We start from the raw sequence: 25,972 nt of genomic DNA, 5'->3' as shown, positions 1-25,972 counted from the left end.
TTAACAACCCATTATTTGTAAGGTCCAGTTCCAAAAAACCATAATACATAAGGTTGAAACTTTATCTTTAAACGTTCATGTAAAGTTCCATAACCATTTCAGTTAAAGTTTAGCAGGGATTATAAACAATTTTTAACCATTTTAGGTAAGGTCAATTTATGGTTCGCGTTTATGCGGGTATTAACCTTAGATTGTAGTTTGGTTAACTTGTGCTTAGTTTGTATTTTGTGTGCGTTGGTTTTGTATACACTGCTAATTTCAAGTTGAATAGGAATAAGTTTATGTTTTAGGAATAAGGAAATATTTGTATCGAAAATCATATTTGAAAGCTCCTTCTCTCTCACCCCATCCATAAAACTGTAAATCTTCACTAACCACGAGACGACCACGAGTATTTGCGGTTCAATTTCCTTAACACTAGATTTAAGGCATTAATTATGTATAACCGGGGTATCGACTACCTGTAAAAACCTGGAAAATCATGGAATATTAGGGAATTCATTTTTGGACTTGGAAAATCAGGGAGTCTCAGGTAATTTACTCGGTAATTACTTAATAATACTCGGTGTAGTTTAAGGATGGTTTAAACTTTTAAATAGAGTTGTGAATTTGGGGTTGCTCAATGCTTGATGTGGTATTTTTGCAAGTTGAGCAAGAATTACTAAAATAAAAGGGTATATTAATGATTTTGCGCCTAATATAAATTCAGCTGACACATTCCTGAGTTAAACTGAGATCCTGGTTGATAAAAAAATCTATTTCCGTAGCCACTAGACGTTGCTATTTGTTGCAAAACATAACCTCCAAATGGGTATATGCGTCTTATAATAAATGTTACGCCTAATTGCGTCTGACGTAATTAGGCGTAACTAATTCAAGACTGATAAAGAGTGATGATTAAAAGTCTGACTAGCTCAGAGAATAAACTAAATGAGTGTTTACAATAATGGCCTTGGAATAGCACTTCTATGATTGCATAATGATTCAAGAAACGTAGACTAACATTGCCTCGACAGTATAGAGTGGCGTTATTCAGTATTCTAGTTCTTCATTGTAAATCTGGTTAGCTTGGAAAATTATTTTCTCAATGAAGTTTTAGTATTGCAATTGCGATGAAATTAAGCTACTGAATTTTGGAGGTGAAAGCGTTGTTTTTACGATTACCCACCCTAGGAATCTGGTTTTGTTAAGCGTATTATCCGAAATATTTTTTTGTGGAGCTGGCTCTCAAATTGTACACAAGGGAAAAAAATATGAAGGGATTAAAGACAAGTGTTTCATATGCAAGATGTAGGAGAACTGCTTCTAAGGGTGAGCCATGCCAAAAACCTCTTCTCATATCATGAAGTTAATCGAGCAAATTTGCTGCAATTTTAAGCGATTAAGCAACCCTTGTTTTTAGATGGTTGCAGCGACAAACCGCTTTTGGAATACAGATTTAATATGCATTTAATTTGAAAAAAAACGTAGAAGGGTTTGTGTCTAGGGGCACGAACGGAAGCTTGACGTAGGACCGCTAGTAGACGGAACAAATGTGAAGAGCATTTAGTTATTTTAATTTTTTTTTCCTTTATTTAACGTCGGTCTCTGTTCCGCAATCTAGTGCCAATCACCGACGGACATCGATTGCCATCCATTGACGGCAACCGAATGTGCAGGAAGGCATCTTCCACACCTGCTTAGGATATCGCACCCATTCAACACACATGGGCCGGGACCAACGGCTTTACTTCCCTTCCGAAGGAAGACGTGACCAGAGATTTTTATGCCTCAGAAAAATCCCACCGACCTCGGCTGGGATTGAACCCAGACCCATTGGGGTGTTAGAAAGCAGTCACGCTTACCACTACACCACCGGCGCCGGCTTATTTTAATTGATCAATCATCATTTGTAAGCGTATCAAATTTGTAGTATTTTTTTTTAAAGAGAAAGTTGATGAAGAGAATCAATCAAAATCACTTGCACCCCTACTTAAAAGTTTGATTATTTACAAGATTACAACTCTGGAGAGCATTTTGTGTGGTCGTTGAGGGCTTGTGGTTCTGAATATGGACGAACATGCACAGATAAATTCTATCCCAACTCTTTACTGTTATAAGCTTGTTGGTCTTGAAAAGAGCCGTTTTATTGTAGATAACATCCATGGCCGCTTACGCTTGGCGTGTTCAGAGTAGGTGACAGCATCACGGATCACATTTTCCAGGAACACCTTGTGTTTTCTCGAAGATCAGACCGGAGATACGCTTCACACTACCACGGCGAGCCAGACGACGGCTGATGGTCTCGAAGAACTTTGCGATGACGCTTGGTTCCTCTTTAACCAAGACCTTTTCCTCCTTTGCCACGATCAGCCTGCCAATTGTAACTTGTTGGAGAAGAGTTGACTAGCTACCATCTTCCTACTGCTGCTATTGCTGACCACCACGCCGTCTGAAGCGAAAATGAGTTGATGCTAGACAACAGCGCTGTTTATATCTTTTCAGGTTAAAGCAGAATGATGTGCAACCAAGTGGTATAAAAGTTACAAAGACTCCTCCCATTATGAGTAGTTTGCTATCAAGTAGCGACACTGGCTCCTTTCCTTTTGCGTAGTTTGCCAATGGCAACACCTTGAAAGTTAGCGGCGCCGGTGGTGTAGTGGTAAGCGTGATTACCTCTCACCCCAGCAAGCCTGGGTTCAATCTCAGTCGGCGCCGCCGGGATGTTCTGAGGTATAACATGTCTGATCACGCCTTCCTTTGGGAAATAAAGCCGTTGGTCCCCAGTTGAGTTGATGGGTCGATAGGTAGGGCATTTTCCAGGAACACTTTCAGCACACCTCGTAGATCTGACCGGAGATACGCTTGACACCACCACGGCGAGCCAGACGACGGATGGTGGTTATCTCGAAGAACTATGCGATGACGCTTGGCACGTTTTCCTCCTTTGCCACGACCAGTCACTTGTTGCTTGTTGCACCACCTTCCTATGCTGCTATTACAAACCACCATGCCGCCCGAAGCGAAAATGAGCTGTTGCCATACAGCAGCGCTGTTTTTTTTTTTATCTTTTCAGGTTAAAGCAGAATGATGTGCCACCAAGTGGTACTCGATTATGAGGACTGGGTTTGGGAAGAACGTTTAACTGTGATAAAATTATCACTTTTTATTTGTACGTTGGACAATGCTTGACATTACCACTTTTTCAATAGCTTCTCGTTAAAAAGCATCAGTCGGAAGCATTGCTATAGATGCGTAGAAATATTTCTAATTGATTGGTGATAAAATTATTGAAATTGGCCAGGAGAAGCTGAGTTATTAATTTTCAATATCTTTCATAATTTTGTTTCATGTTCCATTTTCGGTTTTCACAAAGTGTAACCCCAGTATAGAAATGAAAGACGTAGTCCTACGTCAAAAATGCATTTAATTTCCATCGTTTGCATCAACCATTCTGTGGGATGTGAACATCAAAACAAAGCATGCGCATTTTTTCGATGCGAAGATAAACAAACACAACTGGAAAAGAAAACCCGTCGCTCTGCACGATTTCGGTGCAAATTTCCTGCAACCTCCTCCGGCAGTAACGAAAATCTCCGACGAAATCCTGCAGAAGCTCCCTCTAGAACTTCCACTGCCAACATCGAAATCACGCAAAACCTGCTCCGCGAGAACGCGGGACAACTCCGTCGAAATTCCGTAGAACCTCAGTAGGCATAATCGGAAATCTCCACCGGAAACATGCGGAAGCTCCTCCACCGAACACACGAGATAATACCGTAGAGATTTCCTAGAACTTCCGTTGGCAGCACCGAAAATCACCACCGCGAATGCGAGAAAATTCCGTTTAAATTGGTACCTCCGCTGGGAGAATTGGAAAAATCCATCAACATTGTGTACAATCTCCTCCGTTGAGAACGCGAGAAAACGGCATCGAAATTTCGCATGTTTTTGGGTCATACTTTATGTAATTTTAATTTATTTATTTGTCAACAGCAACAGGCTCAATATAGCCCCAATGTAATTCATTTTGTCAAACCGAGTCAAACGTAATCCTGGTGGATGAAACCTTTATCAAGACAAATAAAAATCCTAGAACCTTCGTTGGCAGCATGCAAAATCTTCGCCGAAATCATGCAGAACCTCATCCACCGAGTAGGCAAGGAAAAACCGTTGGAATTTCCGAGAGCTCTCGCTGGCAGCATCCAAAATCACCGAAATCCGGTTAGAGAAAAACTGGGATATACTGCCAAATTAGCCACAATATGGGTATTTTTGGAATCTTGGTAACGTGTAGGGACCGGACATCGATGCCTGAGGCCGTTTTGAAATTCAATATGGCGGCTTCCGGTTGGAGAAAATTTGGAGATTCTGTCAAATACCCCTTACTATGGGTATTTTTGGAAACGGGGACTGGACGACCGGACGTCCAAGCCCGGCGCCATTTTGATATCCAAGATGGCGGCTTCCGGTTAAATAAAAACTGGGATATTCTGTCAAATACACCGCCTTATGAGTATTTCAGGAATCTTGGTGACGTGTTGGGACCGGAAATCGATGTCTCATGCCTTTTTTGAAATTCCAGTTACAGAAAAATTGCAAAAAAAAACTATAAAATACCCCTCAATATGGGTATTTTTGCTTGTGTGTAGAGACATTTTGAATTCAATATGGTGGTTTCCGTTCGAGAAAAAATTGGGAATTCTGGCCAATTGAGGGGTAAATATGGGTATTTTTGGAATCGGAGTGACGTGTACGGATGGAAAACCCAACCGTATTTTTCTATTTTTCTGTATTCGGAAGCCACCAAATTGGATTTCAAAAAGGCGTCAGACATTGCTTTCCGGGTTCTACACGTCACCTCGATTCCAAAAATACCCATATTGTGGTGTATTTGACAGTGTTTCCAAGTTTTTCTTCTACGAGAACCCACCATCATGGATTTCAACATAGCCTCAGACATGAATTTCCGGTCTCTACACATCAACACAATTCCAAAAATAATCATGTTGAAGGATATTTGACAGTATTTTTATATTTTCCTCTACCTGGAAACTGCCATTTGGATTTCAAAAAGGCGTCCGATATGGATTTACGGACTCTACACGTCACCCCGATTCCAAAAATACCCATATTGTAGAGTATTTGATAGAATTTTCAGGGTTTTCTCCAACCGGAAGCTGCCATCTTGAATTTCAAAACGGACTCAGACATCGATTTGCGGTTCTCACACGTCTGCCCAACTCCAAAAATACCTATATAGTGGGGTATTTGACAGAATTTCCAAGTTTTATAGTTCACCAACCGGAAGCCGCCATTTTGGATGTCAGAAAGACATCAGACATAGTTTTCCGGCCCCTACACGTCACCTGGATTCCAAAAATACCCACATTGAGGTGTATATGGCTTATGCGGGATCAGATTATTCGGATTGAAACAGCGCGTTCAAATTCTGGTATAACACTAAACTGTATTTTCATTTTGCCATATGGCTTATATAAGGAGTCAAACAATAAACCAATTCATTTCTATAGTCCTGATCATCAAAAGGGTTAAAGTACGGAGTAACAATTGTGTATTCAATTTGTTCAAAAATGTTTTGAATACGCAGGCAATTTGAGGCACTTGCGCATGCGACAAAAAATGTTGCAACGATGATGTCGCACGGAAGCTGCAACGATGATCGAATAGATGACGCTACATGTATTTAACTGAATTTACAAATTTTTATCCAACCGGAAGCCGCCATATTGAATTTCAAAGAGGCGTCAGGCATCTATTTCCGGTACAACACGTCATCAAAATTCCAAAAATACCAATATTTTGGGTAATTTTACAGTATTTCCCAGTTTTTCTCTTACCGGAAGCCGCCATATTGAATTCCAGAGAGAAGTCAGACACGGTTTTTCGGTCCCCACACGTCACTCCGACTCCAAAAATACTAATATTGTGGGTAATTTGGCAGTATTTCCCAGTTTTTCTCTAGCCGGAAGCCGCCATATTGAATTCAAAATGGTGTCATACATGGGTTTCAGGGCCCTACATGTCACCCAGATTTTAAAAATACCCATTCTGAGGGCTTTTTGGCAGAAATTCCAATTTTTTCTCCAACCGAAGGCTGTCATATTGAATTCAAAATGGCGTTAGACATGGGTTTCCGGTCCCTACGCGTCACCCCAATTCCAAAAATACCCATATTGAGGGATATTTGACAGAATTTTCATGTTTTTCTCCAACCGGAAGCCACCATCTTGAATTTCAAAACGGCCTCAGGCATCGATTTCTGAACCCTACACGTTACCAAGACTCCAAAAATACTCATACTGTGCGTAATTTGGCAGTAATTCCCAATTTTACTACAACCGGAAGCAACCATATTGAAGTCAAAATAGCGTCAGACATCGATTTCCGGAACCTATACGTCACCCCAATTCTAAAAATACCCATATTAAGGGGTATTTGACAGAATTTTCAAGTTTTTCTCCAACCGGAAGCCACCATCTTGAATTTCAAATTGACCTCAGACATCGATTTCCGGTCCCTACACGTCATCTCGACTCCAAAAATACCAGTTTTGTGGGGTATTTGGCAGAGTTTCCAAATTTTTCTCCAACCAGAAGCCGCCATATTGAATTTTAAAGTGGCCTCAGACATGGGTTTCCGATTCCTATACGTCACTCCTATTCCAAAAATACCCTAGGCCTATTCTGCGCGGCGTGTGAGGTGAGGTGACTCACTGTCACTAGTGAAGTGACAATTGTCACCTCGGGTGAGGTGACTCTCCATTTGATTTGCATGGAGAGTCACCTCACCCGAGGTGACAATTGTCACTTCACTGTCACCTCACCTCACACGCCGCGCAGAATAGGCCTACCCATATTGAGGAAGCCGAAGAAACAAAAAAAAATGATTGAAACAAATTTAGAAGTAATAAATTACCGAAAACTGCAACCATCGCTTATAGAACTCTAAGGTTTTCCATCCAGTCGACTGCACCGGAGGTTACGACTCTTGTCACTTAAAATCGTCACTTCAGTACGACTTTTGTCACCGAAATACGACTGTGAGAATAAAGTGAGAGTTCACCGGGTTCATCCCAAGTGACTTTTCTCACCTCACTCGCCAGCTGGAATCGGGTGACACGAGTGACTCGAGTCACCTCACCTCATTCGCCACGCAGAATAACCCTGTTCTGCTCAAATCACACTACCGACATCTGTCTCCGTGTTCGCGAAAAACGTTTATCTAAGCCACTGATCTGCAGCTAGAATTGTTTGTTGGGTAGTAAATATCTGAGGAAAGTAATTGCTGATGAGGTTGTGTTGACAGAACCATGTAGATACCGCACCTGGATTTTTTTTTTGAAAATTAGGGAATATCAGGGAATTTGATTTTTTTCATTGAGTCGACACCCTGATAACGCAAATAATAACTTGACTCTGAAAAGTTTATTCGATTGAGCCTGCACAAATAAATTAATAAACAACTTGTTTCAAATAAATCATTTACACCGGATACGATGATAGGTGATTCGTACGGGTACACGACGTTAGGCATATGGACGTTAGGCATACGGACGTTAGGCATACGGACGTTAGGCATACGGACGATAGGCATAATGTACGATAGGCATAGTGAACGTTAGGCATAATGGGCGTTAGGCATAATGGCATTAGGCATAATCTATCTGATGAATTCCAGACGGACGATAATGGGGACCGTCTATTGATAGCTGAAATCGTTGCCAATAATGAAAGAGCCTTAAAACTTGCGACGTCTTGGACAGGCAAAGTAATGGGTTGCAGATGTTACGTTTGTCACAGTTCCTTGTTTGTTTCGGTAACTCGTCACTGTTATGGAAGTATCGCTCCCTCACATCAGCAGACGGTTCCGCTAATTTTCATTCAACAAACAACAAAAACAGAATCATTGTATCTAAAAGTATGAGAGTAAATCCTGGAAGCAGCAGGTATGTTTTTTGTTATTGAATGAGAAACCACAGAATTCACCATTCTTTATTTCATGAGCTGTTCTTTGAGGAAAACCTTTTCTTCTTTGACAATTGCAATATGTTTTTAAGAATATATTACAACAAAAGTGTGATTTTTTTATTTCTAAATGCGATTGATTTCAAAACTATGCTGAGTTTTTATTGCCAGATTAACCTCTATCGCTACTAGTCTTGGATCTAAGAAAATATCTAGCTACGTCACTTATGGTATGATAAATAATGGATTCCAAATTAAATAAACTATGTTTGTATAACTTGTATCATCTTTTATTCCACGCTTAGCCTAATTTGAGCATTGTTTACCATGCTCGAAACAGGTTTCTAGACTTGAACAGCAGCAAGGTATTTTATGCCTAACTAACAAGGTATTTTATGCCTAATGCCTAAAGACTTTATGCCTAACGTCCATTATGCCTAACGTCCGTATGCCTAAGGTCCATATGCCTAACGTATTTATGCCTAATGGGGTATACTCGATTCGTACACACACCTTCGTAATGCGGTGTGTAGAAATAAGGTAAACAAAACAGTTTCAGCTTACACAATTACGCGGCTCGCGTTTTTAAGGATGTAAATGGTATTATTTAAGTAAATATAGTCTTTAAAAGTGAATTAACTTGAAAGTGCTTGTACAAGCACGTGTCGTAATTATTTGTTTTGTGGTTCTGATAAGTGAAAGCTAGTGAAAACAGGTATTGAAATTTCATGCCCTGAGCAGAACAAATTCGACTGATCGTAATAAATAATTGGCAATATTTTGGTGGAAAAGTGTTAAAATATGTATCCAGATCTTATTCATACAATTCTGGCCCATTTCCAAAGGTATGTAATTAGTAATTTACTATTTTATATAGGAAGATGTCTTTCGTACGCATACCAAAACACGTTTAATTAATGATTGAGGGAACAGCTATTGTTGCATGACGTACCGTACCACCCTAACATTATTAAAATTATGTAGTGATCGAATTCTACAAGGAGGTGTAAACGGTAATTACCAGTTATAAGTCCATGGAGTTCCATTATGCCCAGCAGTCTTTAAGCGGTATGCAGAAACCTGTGCCGCCCGTCCAATAAAGCGAATCAGGTAACAGCAAAAATTAATGACCGTGTTGGATGAGTTCAAGTTCAAAACAATCAATTCATCGTCCAATCAATTTGGAAATAATTTTAAATCAATTAAATTCATCAATATCAAAGTCAATTTCATTGCGACGAATTTAATGACATGCATTCAATCCAGTCTACGATGACCATTTAATTTTAAATCCCGACTCATTAACTCGATCAAGAGAACACTAATTAACCAAGGTTACACCGCAGTTGCGAAGCCTCTTCTAAAACAATACAGCCAGCGCCTAAATTCAAGATCACTTCGCCCGCCAAAACGACCAGCATCACATTTTCCATTCCAGTCGCTCACCGCTATAAATAAGATATCGTTTTTCCATTTCCAAACCATCGACCTCTGTAGCAGCAGCAGCAGCAACAGACATTCCGATTACGATCCACTTTTGTTCGAGCGGACAACGCAAAAGCTAACTTCGCAACGCAGTTCGATTACGCCACCACCACTCTCAATGCTGCCCTATGAATCGTAAGATGTAATGTAACGCATCAAAATTGCAACACTACCGGTCCAGCACGCACAGTCACAACCCATATTTTCAATCCCGCATGTTAGCCCTCACTAAATTAATTTCCCGCTCGATTTACCAAAACTTACCTCTCGGCGCTCCACTTGGCCAGATTATTGTGATTGATATCTTTGAGTGGTTTCGGTTCCATCATCGCAGCAGCCCCGGTCGAGTGCAGCAGCAGATCCGGTGGAGGTTTCCGTCGGAGATCGGTCGCACTACCGCCGCGAGTTCCACGTAGATTATTGTGGATAACGTTATGACTGTTGTTGTTGTTGTTACCACCGATGATCTTACTGGACCGCAGATCACCGGTACTGGCCGCCAAATTACTATCACTGTTTGCGGTTTTGTTATTTACACCGTGATTGTTTAATCGCTTTCCCGACGATGAGGCGAGCTTCTTCCCGCCGAACATACTGTTGATCCGACACACCTCAATGGACTGATGCATTTTTCCCAGATTGGTGTGCAGTCGGAAGTTGCTGTTGAACAGCTCGTCCACCCGGTGCCCTCCTCCCTTGGCCCCGCTTGGTTTGGTTGCCTTTTCACCATTAACCGCCGTGGCTGCCGTTGCTGATCTGCTTTTCACGTGGACGGCGGCGTTCTTTCCCATTTCCTCGGCGGTCGGTGGCGTAGGAGTAGAAGTAGAAGTAGAAGTAGGAGCAGCAGTCGTCACTTTGATCCCCGGGTCCCCTCGACTAGCATTACCGTTACTGATACTACGCGCTGTGGTTGTGGCTGCTGTTGTTGTTGTTGTTATTGTTGCTGGTTTTTCATCGTTTTCCCTGTGTACGAAAGTGGATGGAAAAAGGAAAGGACGAAAATGAGTCGGAGATAAATATAGAATTTTCCAGATTATGGTTTTTCACTAGCATTTGAACGTTCTATCTGCTATCTACCTTTTTACATGGAGGAGAAGGGTGTTCTGGTGTATGCATATTAGGAAGTTGAACAGTGGCACCGATGTGGTCTGGATAGTGAGGGGGGCTTTTGATGCTTTTTTTAAATTGAGTATTACAGCATTTTTATCGATTAAAGGGTTGAGCCTTGGGTTGAACGTTTCAAAACAGTTCTTGAAAATCAGGGCGGATATTGTTAGCATACTTTGAAAAGTTATTCCTATTTTTTTTGTATTCTCGGCTCTACAGTATTCCCCGCTAATCCGGCTCTCGTTAATCCGACGACTTGATAATGCGACCACACGGTCTCTTGGAGATTTTTTCACATTGTTAGGTTGGTAACAATTGTATGGATTTGACAGTCGGATTTTCGGGTCAAGCCCTCAAATTATGTACAATTTTTTTTTTAATGTAATTTCGGAAGGTAACATACTTAATACCTGCTGAGGATGTTTATAAGCAATCAAAAAGCTAGTTCCAAGTGACCTCCAACTCGAAAGTAGGTAGCTTTTCCTCTTAGAGTATCATTAGCATTATCAGGGCTGTTACAACAGGCGCGGAATTCGCGAATTTCGCGGATTTCGCGATTTTCGCGGATTTGAACTTTCAGTCGCGAAAATCGCGGAAACATTAAATGACGTCGCGAATATCGCGAAGAGACTGATGTGCTGTCACAAAAAATGTGGAATTCATTGTAACCTTTCCGTCCCGGATTATTTTGCTGTCATCATGTTTGTTCATTAGGCTCTCAATTTTTAACCATTTCGAACCAAACACGCTGCAAATAATCGAGAAATGATCTCAATTCCATAAGTCACCGGATTTACACGGAAATTTCCTGAGGTCTGTCCAATGTGAGACATTTTCCTTTTTTTACAATATGAACATAGTATTTTTCGTTGTTAGCGTTAGCGTTGTTATGGTATACTTCGTAGATTGGATACTAGCGACACTCACGTCTCTTCTGAAATCCTCAGTTAGACTACTTTCAGGAATAATGCTGGGGAGTAAACATTGGTTCCAATCTAAACAAGAGTAACAGAAGCATGACTGTCGCTATTCCCGGCCACGCCCATCTTTACCATAACTAGGGATAGGGAAGGAAATGTTGATGTAGTACTTACTTAACGAGAGGCCACCGACTTAGCGACACCCTCATAAGTGCTACGGAGTTGGAGGGTTGGGTAGGGTATTCGGTTAGGATTCACCTCAAGTTGACGATGCAACCAAAAGGATGTATTGTTTATTTGTTGTTCATTTAATCTCTCGATAGCCGGCTACCGAAAGAACATATTCATTTTGTTTAGTGATCATGGATTTTAAGAGTCATGACGGAGAGCTTGGGATTAAACCCATGATTTTCTGCTCAGTAAGCAAAAACGATCCCTCCAGGGTCATCGAACATCTCAGAACTATAACGCTTCGCGACAATACAGGACTGCGTTTTCGCTTGATATGCAAATAGTTTCCGAGGTTAATGTTCAATATCAAATATACAAATGATGGTGGCGACTTATTGTGCTGTGGAAGAGCTTGGGGTTAAATCCATGATTTTCTGCTCAGTAAGCAAAATCGATCCCTCCAGGGTCATCGGGCATCTCATAATCCACAGCGCTTCGCGTCAAGGTACGAATATATCGATGAACTATCTATTATTGAATAACTATTATTTACCATAATTACATGAAAGAAATAAAATATAAACTACAAACAAAACGTGACTACTAAATCTCAAAAAGATATTCTCACAAATGTATTTCACGCAACCAGGAATCTCAAAACCATTAGACGTTATAATGATACTCTGCACATGGTAGACACAAGAAGAGGCCAAAAAGCAAGCGTCCGACACACAAAAACCCGCCAAATCCACTTGCAGTCACAATCAACGATTCTACGAATCGCGAGCGCTCACGAATCATAAAACCGCTGACTGCGACACTCTGAAAGCGAAATTGATAAGCTCTATGCGTCAAACACCCGCCCTTCAATCCCCTCCCGCATCCATTAACACAAATCTCCATTACAACATCTAACGAATTCAAAACTCTGAAAATCACTCATCTATAGCAAGTGAGTGGAAGCAACCCTGCATGCAACCATTCTTCACTTTTTCTGCCTATCTTTCTGTTAGGCCTGTGGACATGCGTTAGCTTCGAAACTTCTAACCAAACTGGGAAAATTTTCAATCACAAAAAAAAAACTTCAAAAAAACTTTCAAAGGTAATTACAAGTAAAATAAATATTGATTATTTTACGCAAAAACGAGCAAGTAATATTAAACCTCTTGTATCGTATGCTAATGCTAATTGACTGTAACAAAAATAATATGCTTAAAAAATAAAATATTATTAAAATTATGTGCAAAATTTACTAGAAGATCATTATTTTATTGGTGAGAAGTTTCTAATAAGCCCTCCCAGTTCCTCTGTATACAGAACAAATCTGATATTATAATCAGAATTGCTCAGTCAGCATGAAGCAGCCGATTTCATCAAGGAAGTTCTATTAACAACCAAGAATTAATCGTTTGAGGCATACTGAAGCATTAAGAAGGTGATATGTGTCACTATAGGAAATCATCATCGTTGCAAATATAAAGAAATTAAACATAACCCTTTGCTTCAGTACCGTCAACCTCCATGTCCATGGGGAGGGGTACATAGTATTTTTCGTTGTCAAATCATAAACGAATCGTATAAATGGGAGTAATTTTTGCATGTATACCGGATATTCTAGGTTCTCCAAATCGTCCTGGAGTTCAGGTGATTTGTTCTACTATATCAACCAAGGCTCCAATAGTGTCTGTAGTATCGAAATATGTCCAAACAGATTCAAAGTGTCTATGTGGATTGTACCCGACATATTGCTACGTATACAAGATGATCTGAAATCATTCTGGAGATCAGATTATTTTTCTATTAGATCACCTAAGACTAATTCAATATCTGTAGTATCGAAATATGCCCAAACAAATTTGCAGTGTCTATGTCGATCATGCCAATCTATTTCCGTGTATGCCAAATGTTCTAGGATTTCCAAGTCGATATTTCGATAACACAGATATTATCCTAGTCTTTGTTTATTTAGTAAAACCAATCATCTGAACTGCTGGACGAATTGGAGAACCTAGATCATCTGGTATACGTGGAAACAATTTAACATTATCTGTATATACACCATGAAGCTGTTTGGACATATTTCGATACTACAGACTTTACCCCAGTCATGGTTGATCTTGTAGAATAAATCATCTGAACTCCAGAACAATTTGGAGAACTTAAAACATCAGCTATACATGACAATAGTTCATGCATGATCCACATAGACACTGTGCATTAGGGTGTTTCATTTTGAAAAAAGTGATGAATTTTTGATAGGCCACCCTCCAGTTCGATTCATAGCCCCAAAATATGAACCTGTGCAAAAAATGGTAAAGATTGATGAAGGTTTGGAGGTCGCGCCAATGATTTGGATTTTGTATGGAGATTTTGGTGAATTAGTATGGGAAATTATTGATTTTCGTTTACATTGCTCTAACTTTGGTTGTAGTTGTCCAAACGTTGAAAAAAAAAAAATATGTGGTTGTCATGACAATGATCAACAAGCCTGTTGTTGTTGCGATGAAATTGGCGTTGTTGCCTTGTACATATTCATCTGTCAATTTACCCTATTTTGCCATTTTTTCACATTTTTATAATTCTTGATACGCTGCAAAACTGAGCGTAGCAACTGTAGGCTTTTTGTTTATTGCCATAGCAATAACATACTAAATTTTTTCGACATTTGGACAAGTAGAAGCAAAGTTATAGCGATATAAGCGATTTTTTAAATTCTTCCATAGTAATTCCCATACAAATTTCAAATCATTGGCGCGACCTCTAAACCTTCATCAATCTTTACCAATTTTTGCACAGGTTCATATTTTGGGGCTATGAATCGAACTGGAGGGTGGCCCATCAGAAATTCATCACTTTTTCAGAATGAAGCACCCTACTGTGCATCTGTCTGGAAATCTTTCGATACTAGAGACATTGTCCTAATCTCGGTTGATCTAGTAGACAAAATTATCTGCACTCCAGGATGATTTGAAGAACCTTGAACATCTGGATTACTCGGAAATAGATCATGCATGATCCACATAGACACTTTGAATCTGATTGGAAATTTTTCGATATTACAGACATTATTGCAGACTTGGTTGATCTAGTAGAACAAATCAACTGATGTCCTCACGGAGAACAAACTATAGCAGCCGCAATTATTTTTCCGGTCAAAATAACAATATTGTTCAATTGTTTTAGAGATCCCGAAACTATAGTTGATTTGACTATATATAGAGGGCAACAACTATAGTCCATAGTTGGCTCCTCGGTTGGCTCAACTATATTTTTCAATAGATGAACAAACGTCAAACTTCAAAATACAACTATGCTTTAGTAGATTCAAGAAAACTATTGTTACACTCAAAAAATTTCACACGTTTGATCGAAGTGTTTAAACACTTGATTTTTTAAATGCAGAATCACATTTACTTTAAGTGTATTTCACCTTGGTTCGATGTGTTATACACGTTAATTTAGAATGTTTCAAACTTTGAAATGTTGAAAAAATTTTACTTTCTATTCAAGTGTATTGCACATTGAATCACGCTACTGTTCAAAACAGTTGGATTTAAAGTGTTTTGCATTTCAATACGATGTGAATTGCTTGCTCAGAAAGGTAAACATCGAAAACAAGAGTTGTGACTTTATCCTATTAACCCGCCTCATATATGAGAACAACCCTGGCACAGTGAGATAGAATGAAGACTCCGGCAGCAGCACACCCCAACAGTCCATGATCGAATCCCACATCAGACCCATTAAAAATATATGTGAAAGCTCTGGCCTCTGGCAGTTTGATTATTTTATTTGTCGTTTCAATTTTTAGAGTCGGTAAAGTAGAAGTCGATAAAGTAGAATATTGTAGAATATTGAACTATGATGTGCAAAGCTATTGATATCACCATATGAGACACATAGAATCCAAGTGTGTCACCATTCAAATCCATAGTGTTCAGGCATGGTTCATAGCATAAGATTCACACATGAAATGGACGTGTTTCACAATAAGCGCAAAATTAAGTGTGAGACACATGATGATGGCGTGTGGAATTTTTTGAGTGTAGGGAAGCAAAATTTTACAATGTTTATTAAATGAACTGCTCTTCATTATCGATATATTAAGGAAGTTTGTTTTGTATCTTTATCGATCTCAAAAACACAACTGCAAAATCATAAAAAGGTGAACAAGAACATTCAACTAAATTTGAACCGTGTTCATCTGCGTGAGAGCCAGCTATCTTATCGCCTGCTCTACGCATCACAAGTTAAATGTATATGGATTTATGATAATCACTTGAAACCATATTATATAACTGAATTACATTTGACGGTTGTTATAATTGATCAAAGTTATAGTTGAATTGAGTATAAGATGAACAGTTGAATCTATAAGGTAGATATGATTGAGTTGACGGTCAAATTAATGTTGGAATAACTATAGGTTTCTTTCAAACAACAATATTTTTCCATGTGAAAGTAACTATTAGGCTTGTTATCTTAACTTAACGAATTTGTTCTCCGTGCTGGACGATTTGGAAAACCTATAATTTCGTGACCAACAAGTGTGACTTAAGAACCTCTGGTAATTTCTCGATTATGTGCAGGGTGTTTGGTTTGAATCGGTAAAAAGTGAGAAAGCTAGAGCCAAATTAACTGCAATATTTAGGACAGAAAAATACGTCAGAGACGCAAACGTAAATTTTCAAAAAAAAAATTGCATTTCAAATAAAAATGAATTATTTATTTTTTAAATCTTGGCCGGTATTATTCAATAGAATCTCATAATGTAAGGGTGTTTTATTATGTTCATTAATAACTATGAATTTATACTATACATAAATAACTGAAGATGATACAATGTTTTTTTTTAATTTTAAAGGTTACAAACGATACTCCTTTAGCTCAGTCGGTAAAGGCGCAGCTACAAAGCAAGTCCATGCTGGAGGCGACTGATTCCCGTCCGGTCTATTAATTTTTCGAGTTGGAAAATTTCTCTACTTTCTAGGGCATAGGATGGTACAGACATAGGAAGCTCTCAATTAAAATGTGAAAGTACTTCAAAGTTGAGAGCAGGCAAAAATCTAATATGCTATAAGCAATAAGCTTGAAATGCCATGTAGTAGTATGCAAATGCTATTTTTAGTCAATGAAAACAGTTTTTTTTTGTCGCGGATTAGTATTTGAAGTCGCGGATTTCTTTTGAGAAATCGCGGATTTCGCGGATCATATTTAGAAAATCTTGTAACAGCCCTGCATTTTCCAAGTTGCAAAAAATTGTAGAAGGTACGAATCCTTGATTGATCGAGCTAAGTAGATGTCCACGAAGTAGGCAGTAATTCATAATTGGTGCTTCCTAGGATAGAATTATACACCTTTGAATAATCGACGTCTAGATCTAGATCGCGCCCCACGCTGTCTACAAGTTGCATGTACATCAGTTGTTTCTTCATATAAAGTTGGGTTTAATCTTGCAAATCAAACTTGTGAAGGTTTTAAAATATTAATGTGTACGTGTATAATGGATACTAGGGTAAAACAATGATTTAAAACATGGCAGCCGCTCTCCAGCTCGATTCATAACCCCAAAATATAAGCATGTTAAAAAATGGTAAAGGCTGGTGATGTTTTAGGGAAGTGTCCAGAATTTCAGAGATGTTCTTCCCAAAACTTGAGCAAAGTTCTTCCCAGAACTTAAAAAAAAGTTTTTCTCAGAACTTCAGAAACGTTCTTTCCAGAACTCCAGGGACGTTCTTTCCAAAACTATTGCAAAGTTTTTGTATTCAGAATAAAACCTGATCAACCTGAACGCTTGAAAAAATAACCTGATATAAACTTCGGGAAAATTCTTCCTATAACTCTAGTTCCGATGTCGCGTTCTATCCACAACTTGAGGCAAGTTGTTCCCAGAACTGTGGGGAAGTTCTTCCCAGAATGTTAGAAAAGTTTTTCCAAGAACTCCAGGGAAATTCTTCTCAGGAATACCTTTCTTCAAAGAAGTTCTTCCCAGAACTTTAGGGATGTTCTTCCCAAAACTTTAGAAAAGTCATTCTCAAAACTACAGAAAAGTTCTTCTCAGAACTCCAGAGGTCCAAAATTACAGGGATGTTATTCCCAAAACTTGAGCGAAGTTCTTCCCAGTTCTTCCCTTGCCATTGTTGTTGTTGGTGTTGAACGTATCACATGATGGTCTTTTTTTGAGTATAGTCAAAAACTGGCAACTTCTCCGGGGGGTTTGTAGACATGGCCTGGTGTGGCCAATGTGGCCGTGGGCCTCCAAAAGACTACCAATGAACTAGTTTATGAATTTCAATGTTATTTGAGGTGTCACATGTCGTTTGGGGTCAGACTTATCCTGATTCCCCATATAAACCGGAGCATGTTCCGGCCATATTTCCGGAACTGGTTGACATAATACCTTTCATTTGGTGGCTTTTGCGTTCAATTAGGTTTAGTGGTTACCGAGAAACATGTTTTAATAAATATTTCGTTACACACGCATATACAGTAGACTGATGCAAAATTTGAAATTTTCGCTCCACAGTGCTCAAACGGTTCCAAATTGGGCCCTGATTAGCCTCTCAAAATTTGAATAGTGAGAAACTGACTTGGCAGAAACCATTTGAAGTTTATATAGGAATTACTATGGAGAAACCATAATTTCGGTTCATATCTATCTCAAAATTCACCAGTTCACTCTACTTTAGAAAATGATAGCTGAATTTTCTCAGCTACAACTTTGTTAAAGACCACTTTTCGATCAAATGTAAGGAACAAAAATTATTAATGATTCAAGTCACTGATGTCTTATGATTATGCTCAATCAACTATTCAGCAGGCAACATTGGTGTTTATGGCGCGTAGAATAGAGGACAAAAATTATGGCTACTATGTCACACTTCCGAATACAGTGTTGCCCACAATACAGTTGCTTAATCTTGCCATAAGATTATCAATCTCTTAAACAATTAATAACTATTTAGTTTGACGTTTGGCTGAAAAACAATTTTCTGCAAAGTTGTAGCTGATAAAAATTCCCATAAGAATAGTAATACAATTTGTTAACAGTACAATATGTAAAAAGGCTAGAATACAATGAACAAAATTTTTGTTTTCCCATAGTAATTTCCATATAAACTTCAAATTATTTGTGGCAACTCAGTTTCTTATCAAATGAGTTTAAACTTTCGGAGGCTAATCAGGATCCGATTTAAAACCATTTGAGCACTGTGGAGCGAAAATGTCAAGTTTTGCATCAGTCTAATATACACACATACATACACGGGTATCGTTGAACCTCTGATCATCGCCATCATGACTCGGTATGCGTTGTCCCTCGTCTTCTGGCTCTGAGACAACCAGCGCGGAGGGTGCTAAGTGCTTCGTTCCACCAGTAAGCTGAACGCCGTCTTTTATTTGGCTTCAGTTTCTTCGGCATGATCGTGTCACTAACGTATCTGGAGTAATCTTTCAGATCATCCGCGTCCAGAACCGCGGGGCCCCTGTCCACACGGAATGCTTCAACGAAAAAATCCTCGTCGAAAATCTTCGTTTTCCACTTCCGGTCGCAAGTTCTCGTCCTCCGTACCGCCACAGTATACCGTTGACCGATGCCATATCGGATCGCCTGATGGTCGCTATGGGTATATCCTTCGCACACTCTCCAATTCATGTTTGCCACCAGCGATGGACTGCAGAAAGTGTCGTCGATAGTGGATTCCCGTCGATTCGACGTCGATAATGGATTGGTGCCTTCGTTGGACAGCATAACTTCAAGCTCTGCCAGAGATCCCAGCAGACTGTGCCTTCTTGCATTGGAACAGCTGTTTCCCCACTCCATTTAAGTCTCCGCCGCTGACTACCGGTCTTCCACCGAGCAGCTCTTCGGTAAGTCCATCCAGCATCTCATGGAACTGCTCCATCTTCCATTCCATTCCGTTAATTTTGGCGATCACGAAACCTTCGTATGAGCTCGCAACTACTTCTTGAATGAGGTATTTGCTCATAACTTGTATACCCAAGTAACCACCAAGCCCACTAACTACCCGATAATCGCCCTTTTTGCTATATAAGGTAAATATAGGGTTTCCTAACTTTATATCAGTCGTACATCAGCCTTATATTGCAAAAAGGGCGATTAGCGGGCTTGTTGGTTACTTGGGTAGTCTAACGATGCTCGCTGAAATGTGCCCAGAGATACTGAAAGTCATCGTGGAAGGACTTTTCCCGAAGCACGACCCAACGACCTGGCCGGCTACACCGTACGGAGAGGGAGAGCGAGATAACGTCGAAGTCACCAACGAGGAACTCGTAGCAGTGGTGAAATGATTGAAGATTAAGAAAGCTCCCGGTCCGGATGGAATCCCCAACGTGGCGTTGAAAGTGGCGATTCAGGCGTCCTCTGACACGTTCAGGATGGTGCTGTAGAAATTCCTGGGCTAGGGTCCACCTGTCACTTCCCTGACAGATGGAAGATGTAGAAGCTAGTGTTGATGCCTGCTGGATACACTCTTGGAGTGGATCATCCTAAACAGGCTGACAAAATGCACGGAGAGTGAGCACGGATTGTCGGAGAGGCGGTCCGGATTCCGGAAACGGTGGATGCAATTCGAACAGTGGTCGAGAGAGCCGAAAAGGCATCCAAAACAGAAGCGGAGAGGAGATCGATATTGCGTCGTGATAACGATCGACGTCAAGAAAACGTTCAACAGCGCCAGTTGGGAGGTCATCGCAGAAGCGCTGCATAGAATGAGAGTCCCTGACTACCTGTACAGGATTATTATGCCTTTTTACAAGTATGCAGGCTCGCGGCATAATCAAGGAATGGATGCGGTGTCCTCATCTGTTTATCCCAGAGGGCAGGAGAGGATCGCAGAACCTTGGGGAATTTCTTTTCCTTTTAGCGGTGTCCAAACCTGTGTATCCCAAGTTGGGCAGGAGAGGATCGCAATCCAAAGTGTTTCTTTGATCGAAAGTATCTGGCTTTATTAATCAACTGCTTGGGTTTATATACGGAGTTATTGTCATAATACATTTTACAATTTGTTGCATTGGCATGATGTGATTTATATTTAATTACTGTAGGCAAAGTGAGATGCCTATAACGGTGTGACAATTCTATGTTTGTTTCATTGATGTCAATGTGCTTGCTAGGCTATTAGCGTATTGAAAGATGTAACATGATCCGCGCATTCGGGTTCGCTGTTCTAGGTGTAGGAAAGGTAAATTAATAATTCTGTTTGGCAAGGCTATGAAGAAGTGAACGCTACTGACGTGAGTGCAACTGCATGATATGCATTTTTCTGTCTTATCGGCAAATTTAGTAATTTCAATTCTTACAGTGGCGTAAATGATTTTAGCTACATATGACAGGATGCTAAGGAGTTATTTCCAGAAGCGGGTTCTGGTCTACGAGACATACATGAGACAGAGATCGATTAGGATCACAGTGAGAGTTCCATAAAGCTCCATCCTTGATCCAACGCTTTGGAAGTGGATGTACAGCGAATCAATCTTTGAAAAATCTTCCTTCATTTCTCGCATGTACTTGCATCGCGCATCATCTCTTTGTAGGAAATCTCCATAATCGCCAACAATCTTCTTTCTATCTACACATCGTGCGCGCAGCTTACCACAGTAAAACACAATTTTCCCCGATAGCTATAATCATGCCTTACAACTCTGGTCCCAGCAGTAGCAAAAGACGTCTTCTGGCCAGTGTGTCATCGTCGATACTGAGGTATGGAGGTCCAGCCTGGGTTTCAGCGCTGGAAACGAAGCAGAAAAACTGAGAAACTGAGCAGTACGTTCCGGCTCATGGCCATGCAAGTCGTGAGTGCGTACAGAACCATCTCGTCGGAAGCAGTATGCGTTATCGCTGGAATGATCCCTTTCGGCACCACCCTGGGTGAGGACAGTGGGTGCTACAGGCGGAGAGAAGTCGGAAGAGTACGGAAAGTTGTGAGAGCGGAATCGTTGGCTAAGCTGGAGAAGTCAACTTTCACCTAGTGCAGTTCCTGTCGGGCCACGGTTGCTTCTGGAAATACCTGCATCGGTTCGGACACGCAGCAACATCCCTCTGTCCGGAGTGTGGCAACGTGGATGAAACGCCGGAGCATGTGGTCTTCGTCTGTCGAAGGTTCGAGGCAGTGCGAAGGGAGATGCCCGTCCTTAACGTGGAGAATGTCTTCGATGAAATGTGTCAAGAGGAGGGCACTTGGATTGCCGTCAACAGAGCAGTCACGCAGATTATGTCGGAGCTGCAGCGTAAATGGAGAGAGGAGCAGCGATCTGGTAACGCCAGCTAGTGCTGAGAGTATGAAAAGTGGATGAGTATAGCCCCCCGCCTCCCCATGGTGCGTACTAAGGAACCAAATGTGATAAGTGGTATGTTGGGCAATAACAAACAACTGTGCAAAATTTTAACTTAAGGTGAAAGTGGGTCGGTTCAGAATGACTCACTGCATCGATAAAAAAAAAAATAACGCAACGCTCAATCGAAAAACTCTTCCGTGCAAAATTAAAGAACTAAAATTGCTCTCTCTAGCAATGTTTCTAAGATTGATTTATTGTTTAAATTTTCCGAAAACTATTTTCTAAGAATGTTTGGACCACAATCATAGTGGTCGCTAACTTTGCTCATCAATTACACAAGTATTTATTATGTAAGGTCACATTTGACCTTTTTGTAACGCAATCCCAATTTTTTGTAACGCATCCCCAAGCATTAGATTTCGTTCTCCTAAGCGATCAACTGGCTTTTGCATGTATCTGTGCGTAAGCAGTCTCCAGGTGGAAGAGAAGCGAAAAAAAAAAGCCACACGACGGGGGCGGTCCATGAAGAGCATGATCAAGCTCACGCGTGACCTTTTTCGTTCGCAATAATTGATGAGTATTGTAAGATATCTTTTGGTATTTCAATTCGAAATATTCTGCGAAAATTAACTATAATTGAAAACGGATGTAATAATTATTCGGCAATGTCATCTATGCGTTACCGCAAGAACTCCTTGATGAAAGCGCTTGAAAATAAATAGTAAAAATAATGATAAATTGTGAGTATTCCTAAATCATGTTGGATACGCGTTTATTTGTGTATTACAAACAATTCCAGTGTGTGTATGTGTTAGCTAATTGCTGAAAAAATAGCGTTGATTTAGAAGTCAAGCTACAGCGAAAGCGCATAGTGCGTAGAATGGGTTTCAAGAAGCGAAAGATTAATTCGATTATCGCGTGGTGGAGAAAAATAAATTTGAAAACGGATCCCAAACCTGAATCATATGATAGTGGAAAAGAGTGGTTCATCACCGGAAGTTGCGAAGGCTCCTCGATACGGAAACAGTGTTCCTGGCGCGGGCCGCCCGAATTTCAACAGGCATTACAGACAAGCCAGCCAATAGGTGAAAGTTACGAAACTGAAGAGGATGCAGCCAAAACAGCTCCTTTGGATAGTCCGTAACGATTTCGGACGATGGCGAAAGGTAAGTTCAAACCAGGGCGTCACAATATTAGCTTCAATCGACCAAATCGAGTGCGATGAAGAGACTGCTGGCTTTCTTTTTCTGTTAAAATCGAACAGCTTCGCAGCATTCTAGAACCTCAGTCGGCGTGCACAAACAAATTTTCAATCGCTTGTCTCTCTTTCTCCCGTCGCTCCATTGGTCTTTCTTTCTAGCTTCGATGAAACGGACGAGCGAAAGAGCACTTTGATAGTTTCGTCTTTCATGAAACACATCAACGGAGGATTCATGACGTAGGGGAAATGGCTCTAATGTTGGCCTATGGATGTAAGATTGGGCCCATCGCTAAAAATCTGCTATTTATCAATTTTAGCTAGATGAATGCGTGGATGTCATGTCGGTCTAATGTACCCTAATTGGGTCTATAAATGGATGCAACTTCGTTAAATCAAAGATGACCCTCGAGCTACAAAGGTCCGGCATGTGAAATCGCGCTTCTTTTTCACTCCTTATCATTCACACGTAACCACATTGTTTACGTCACTTGCACTTCTCGCGTCAGAACTAATGATGAAGAAAGAGACAGTGTTATAACGAACTGTCAAGTCAATTCTGGTTTAACACATGAAATGGGCCTATGTTCCAAATGTAAACAATGACTTTAAACGTCGATTTCTAGCGGATTAAGACTCATTCAGGCAAACCAACAGCAGCATCTGGCAGAGTAAGTTTGTTCTATCAAATGGTGTAGTTAGTTTGCGTGGACGTGTTATGATTCATGAGCAACCGTGCAAAGTCATTATTTACATTCACATGTTGGTCTAGAAGTAATAGTCCGAAGCGCCTAAATTGGAATTTATCTGCACGGCCGATGAGGTCAACTCAAAATTGAGTTTGTTTTTCACTTATAATCTCAAAAATGTAGGTCACTCATCACCAGGCATGTAAAATCATTTGCAATTAACCACTTCATTCGAGCAGTTAAAATGACGTTTACTACCACTCGAACTTTGAAATAACACATTATTTTGAGATTTTTTCTTCTAGAACCTCGAGAAAAGTAGCCATATTTGTGCGTTTAAAAAAAAATAGTAATTAGTTGGTCCAGTTTTGTGGAATCGCTGGTAGAAAGTCACGCCAAAACTGCTTGACAAGTGGTCAATTATTTATACATTCATTTACATTCATTTGCCTCTAACTAATTCATCAACAGCAAAATGATGTATAGAGCTTTTGCAGGTTTTGTTATTAGCTACTGTTCAAAACTCAAATCTATATCTCTTATGCATCACGAACTAGAGCGGGCAGAACTTGTTGATGTTTTTTAATGAAATTAAAATACATTCACTGAAAAACAATAGAGGCTTCTGTTCGCTCTGGTTCGTCAGGCATAAGAGATACGGATTTGACTTATCAACAAAAGTTGTAGCTAATACATAAACCTACAAATGCTCTATACATCATTTTGCGGAATGCTGTTGAAGAAAAAAGTTAGAGGCAAATGAATGTAAATGAATGCAAATGATTTTCCATGCCTGCTCATGACTGAGTAATATGTTCCTCGCTTTTCTTCGTAAATCTGCTCGAATATTAAGAAAATCGACGAAGATTTTACTCAGTCCAAGAGTATACTAATAGACTGAGTGAAACCTCTCTCGATTTTCCTCATATTCGAAACGTTTTGTTTTTCTGGAAAACCGAGGAAAATTTTACTTAGTCTTTGAGTAAAACGACAGCCGTGTGCCTTATGAAGTTAAATTATATTTCAAAAACATACTGATTAATTCTAAATCTTTTAAAATTTTGTTGACGCAGAGAAGGAATTATAGTTATGAGGTATAGTTCATTTTACGCGATAACAGCAGTATGACATAACCGATCAGCTACATGTATGACGAATGTAAACATTCGTGTTAGCTATAAATGGCAGAGTTTTTTACTCACTGGCTGTTTTGTATTCCTTAACATGAGAGGCATTTCTAATTGCTAATATAAAATAACTCAACTGTTGAGTAGTTTTGTTTTTTTCATGTACGTTTAATCGTCTTTCTCTATCTAGCACACATGGATGAATGGACGGTTTGTTTTCCCACTAATATGTTTCTCTCTTGCTCACACTGGTTCGATTTAAATGGTGCAGTAGTGTGCGCCGATTAAACGTCAAAAAGCTCTACATGCTATTTCAAAACTACCCAAATTTGGGTTGAATCTACCCAGATCGGTCAAAACTGAACCTATCCAAAAATGGGTAAACTGTGTTGTTAGTGACAAGTTGACAAATGAACAACATCGACATGAATCCGATCGACTTTTTTCATTTTTCAACTTGTCACCCCTAACATAGTTTACCCATTTTTGGGTAGGTTCAGTTTTGACCGATCCGGGTAGATTCTACCCAAATTTGGGGAGTTTTGAAATAGCGTGTATACACCCTTTTAGAAAACTAGTTCGCTTACGGATATGGAATTTTCACGCTAAGATTAACACTTGGCTACGGGATTTTTCGATAGAGCGACCGAATAAGAAAAAAGTCGCCCTGATTCACGCATCCAGTGAAGTTGGCTTATCGGATTTCCCCATAGGAGTAAAGAGCTACAGAAGCTTTGTAGACGCGAATTAACGTCCCGGGTCGAAACGGGTTTTGCCTTCGAGATTTTTAAGTGTAGTGAAAAGGTAAAGAAACCTTTCGCTATGTTTCTCGAAACTGACATTTGATTATGGGATTTTCTTACAGGAGTAAAGAGGGTGCAGACTCGTCGTGCGTAGACGGATGGTTTCACCAATACCACTATAAAGTCATCATATAAATTTCGTAGGCCATAATTAATAACACGTCTCAAAATGACGTCCATAAAGTTCGGCCCATAGTTTTAAAGCGCAA

General features: G+C 39.9%; 1 protein-coding gene across 1 annotated transcript in view; it reads right to left on the bottom strand.

The window, feature by feature from the left end:
- The window catches only part of LOC135700026 (serine-rich adhesin for platelets-like), a 73,461-nt gene that overhangs the window by 9,188 nt on the left and 38,301 nt on the right, over nucleotides 1-25,972 (bottom strand). The window contains exon 5 of the mRNA XM_065220404.1: nucleotides 9,717-10,415. Within this exon, the coding sequence (XP_065076476.1) occupies nucleotides 9,717-10,415 (699 nt within the window). The remainder of the gene's footprint in view (nucleotides 1-9,716; nucleotides 10,416-25,972) is intronic.

This window comes from Ochlerotatus camptorhynchus, unplaced genomic scaffold, assembly GCF_037179485.1.
Source record: "Ochlerotatus camptorhynchus isolate MF236.1 unplaced genomic scaffold, CSIRO-AGI_Acam_v1.1 ptg000125l, whole genome shotgun sequence".
Lineage (NCBI taxonomy): Eukaryota > Metazoa > Arthropoda > Insecta > Diptera > Culicidae > Ochlerotatus > Ochlerotatus camptorhynchus.
Note: the sequence above shows the minus strand (reverse complement) of the source record. Positions and strands in the feature narration are given on the sequence as shown.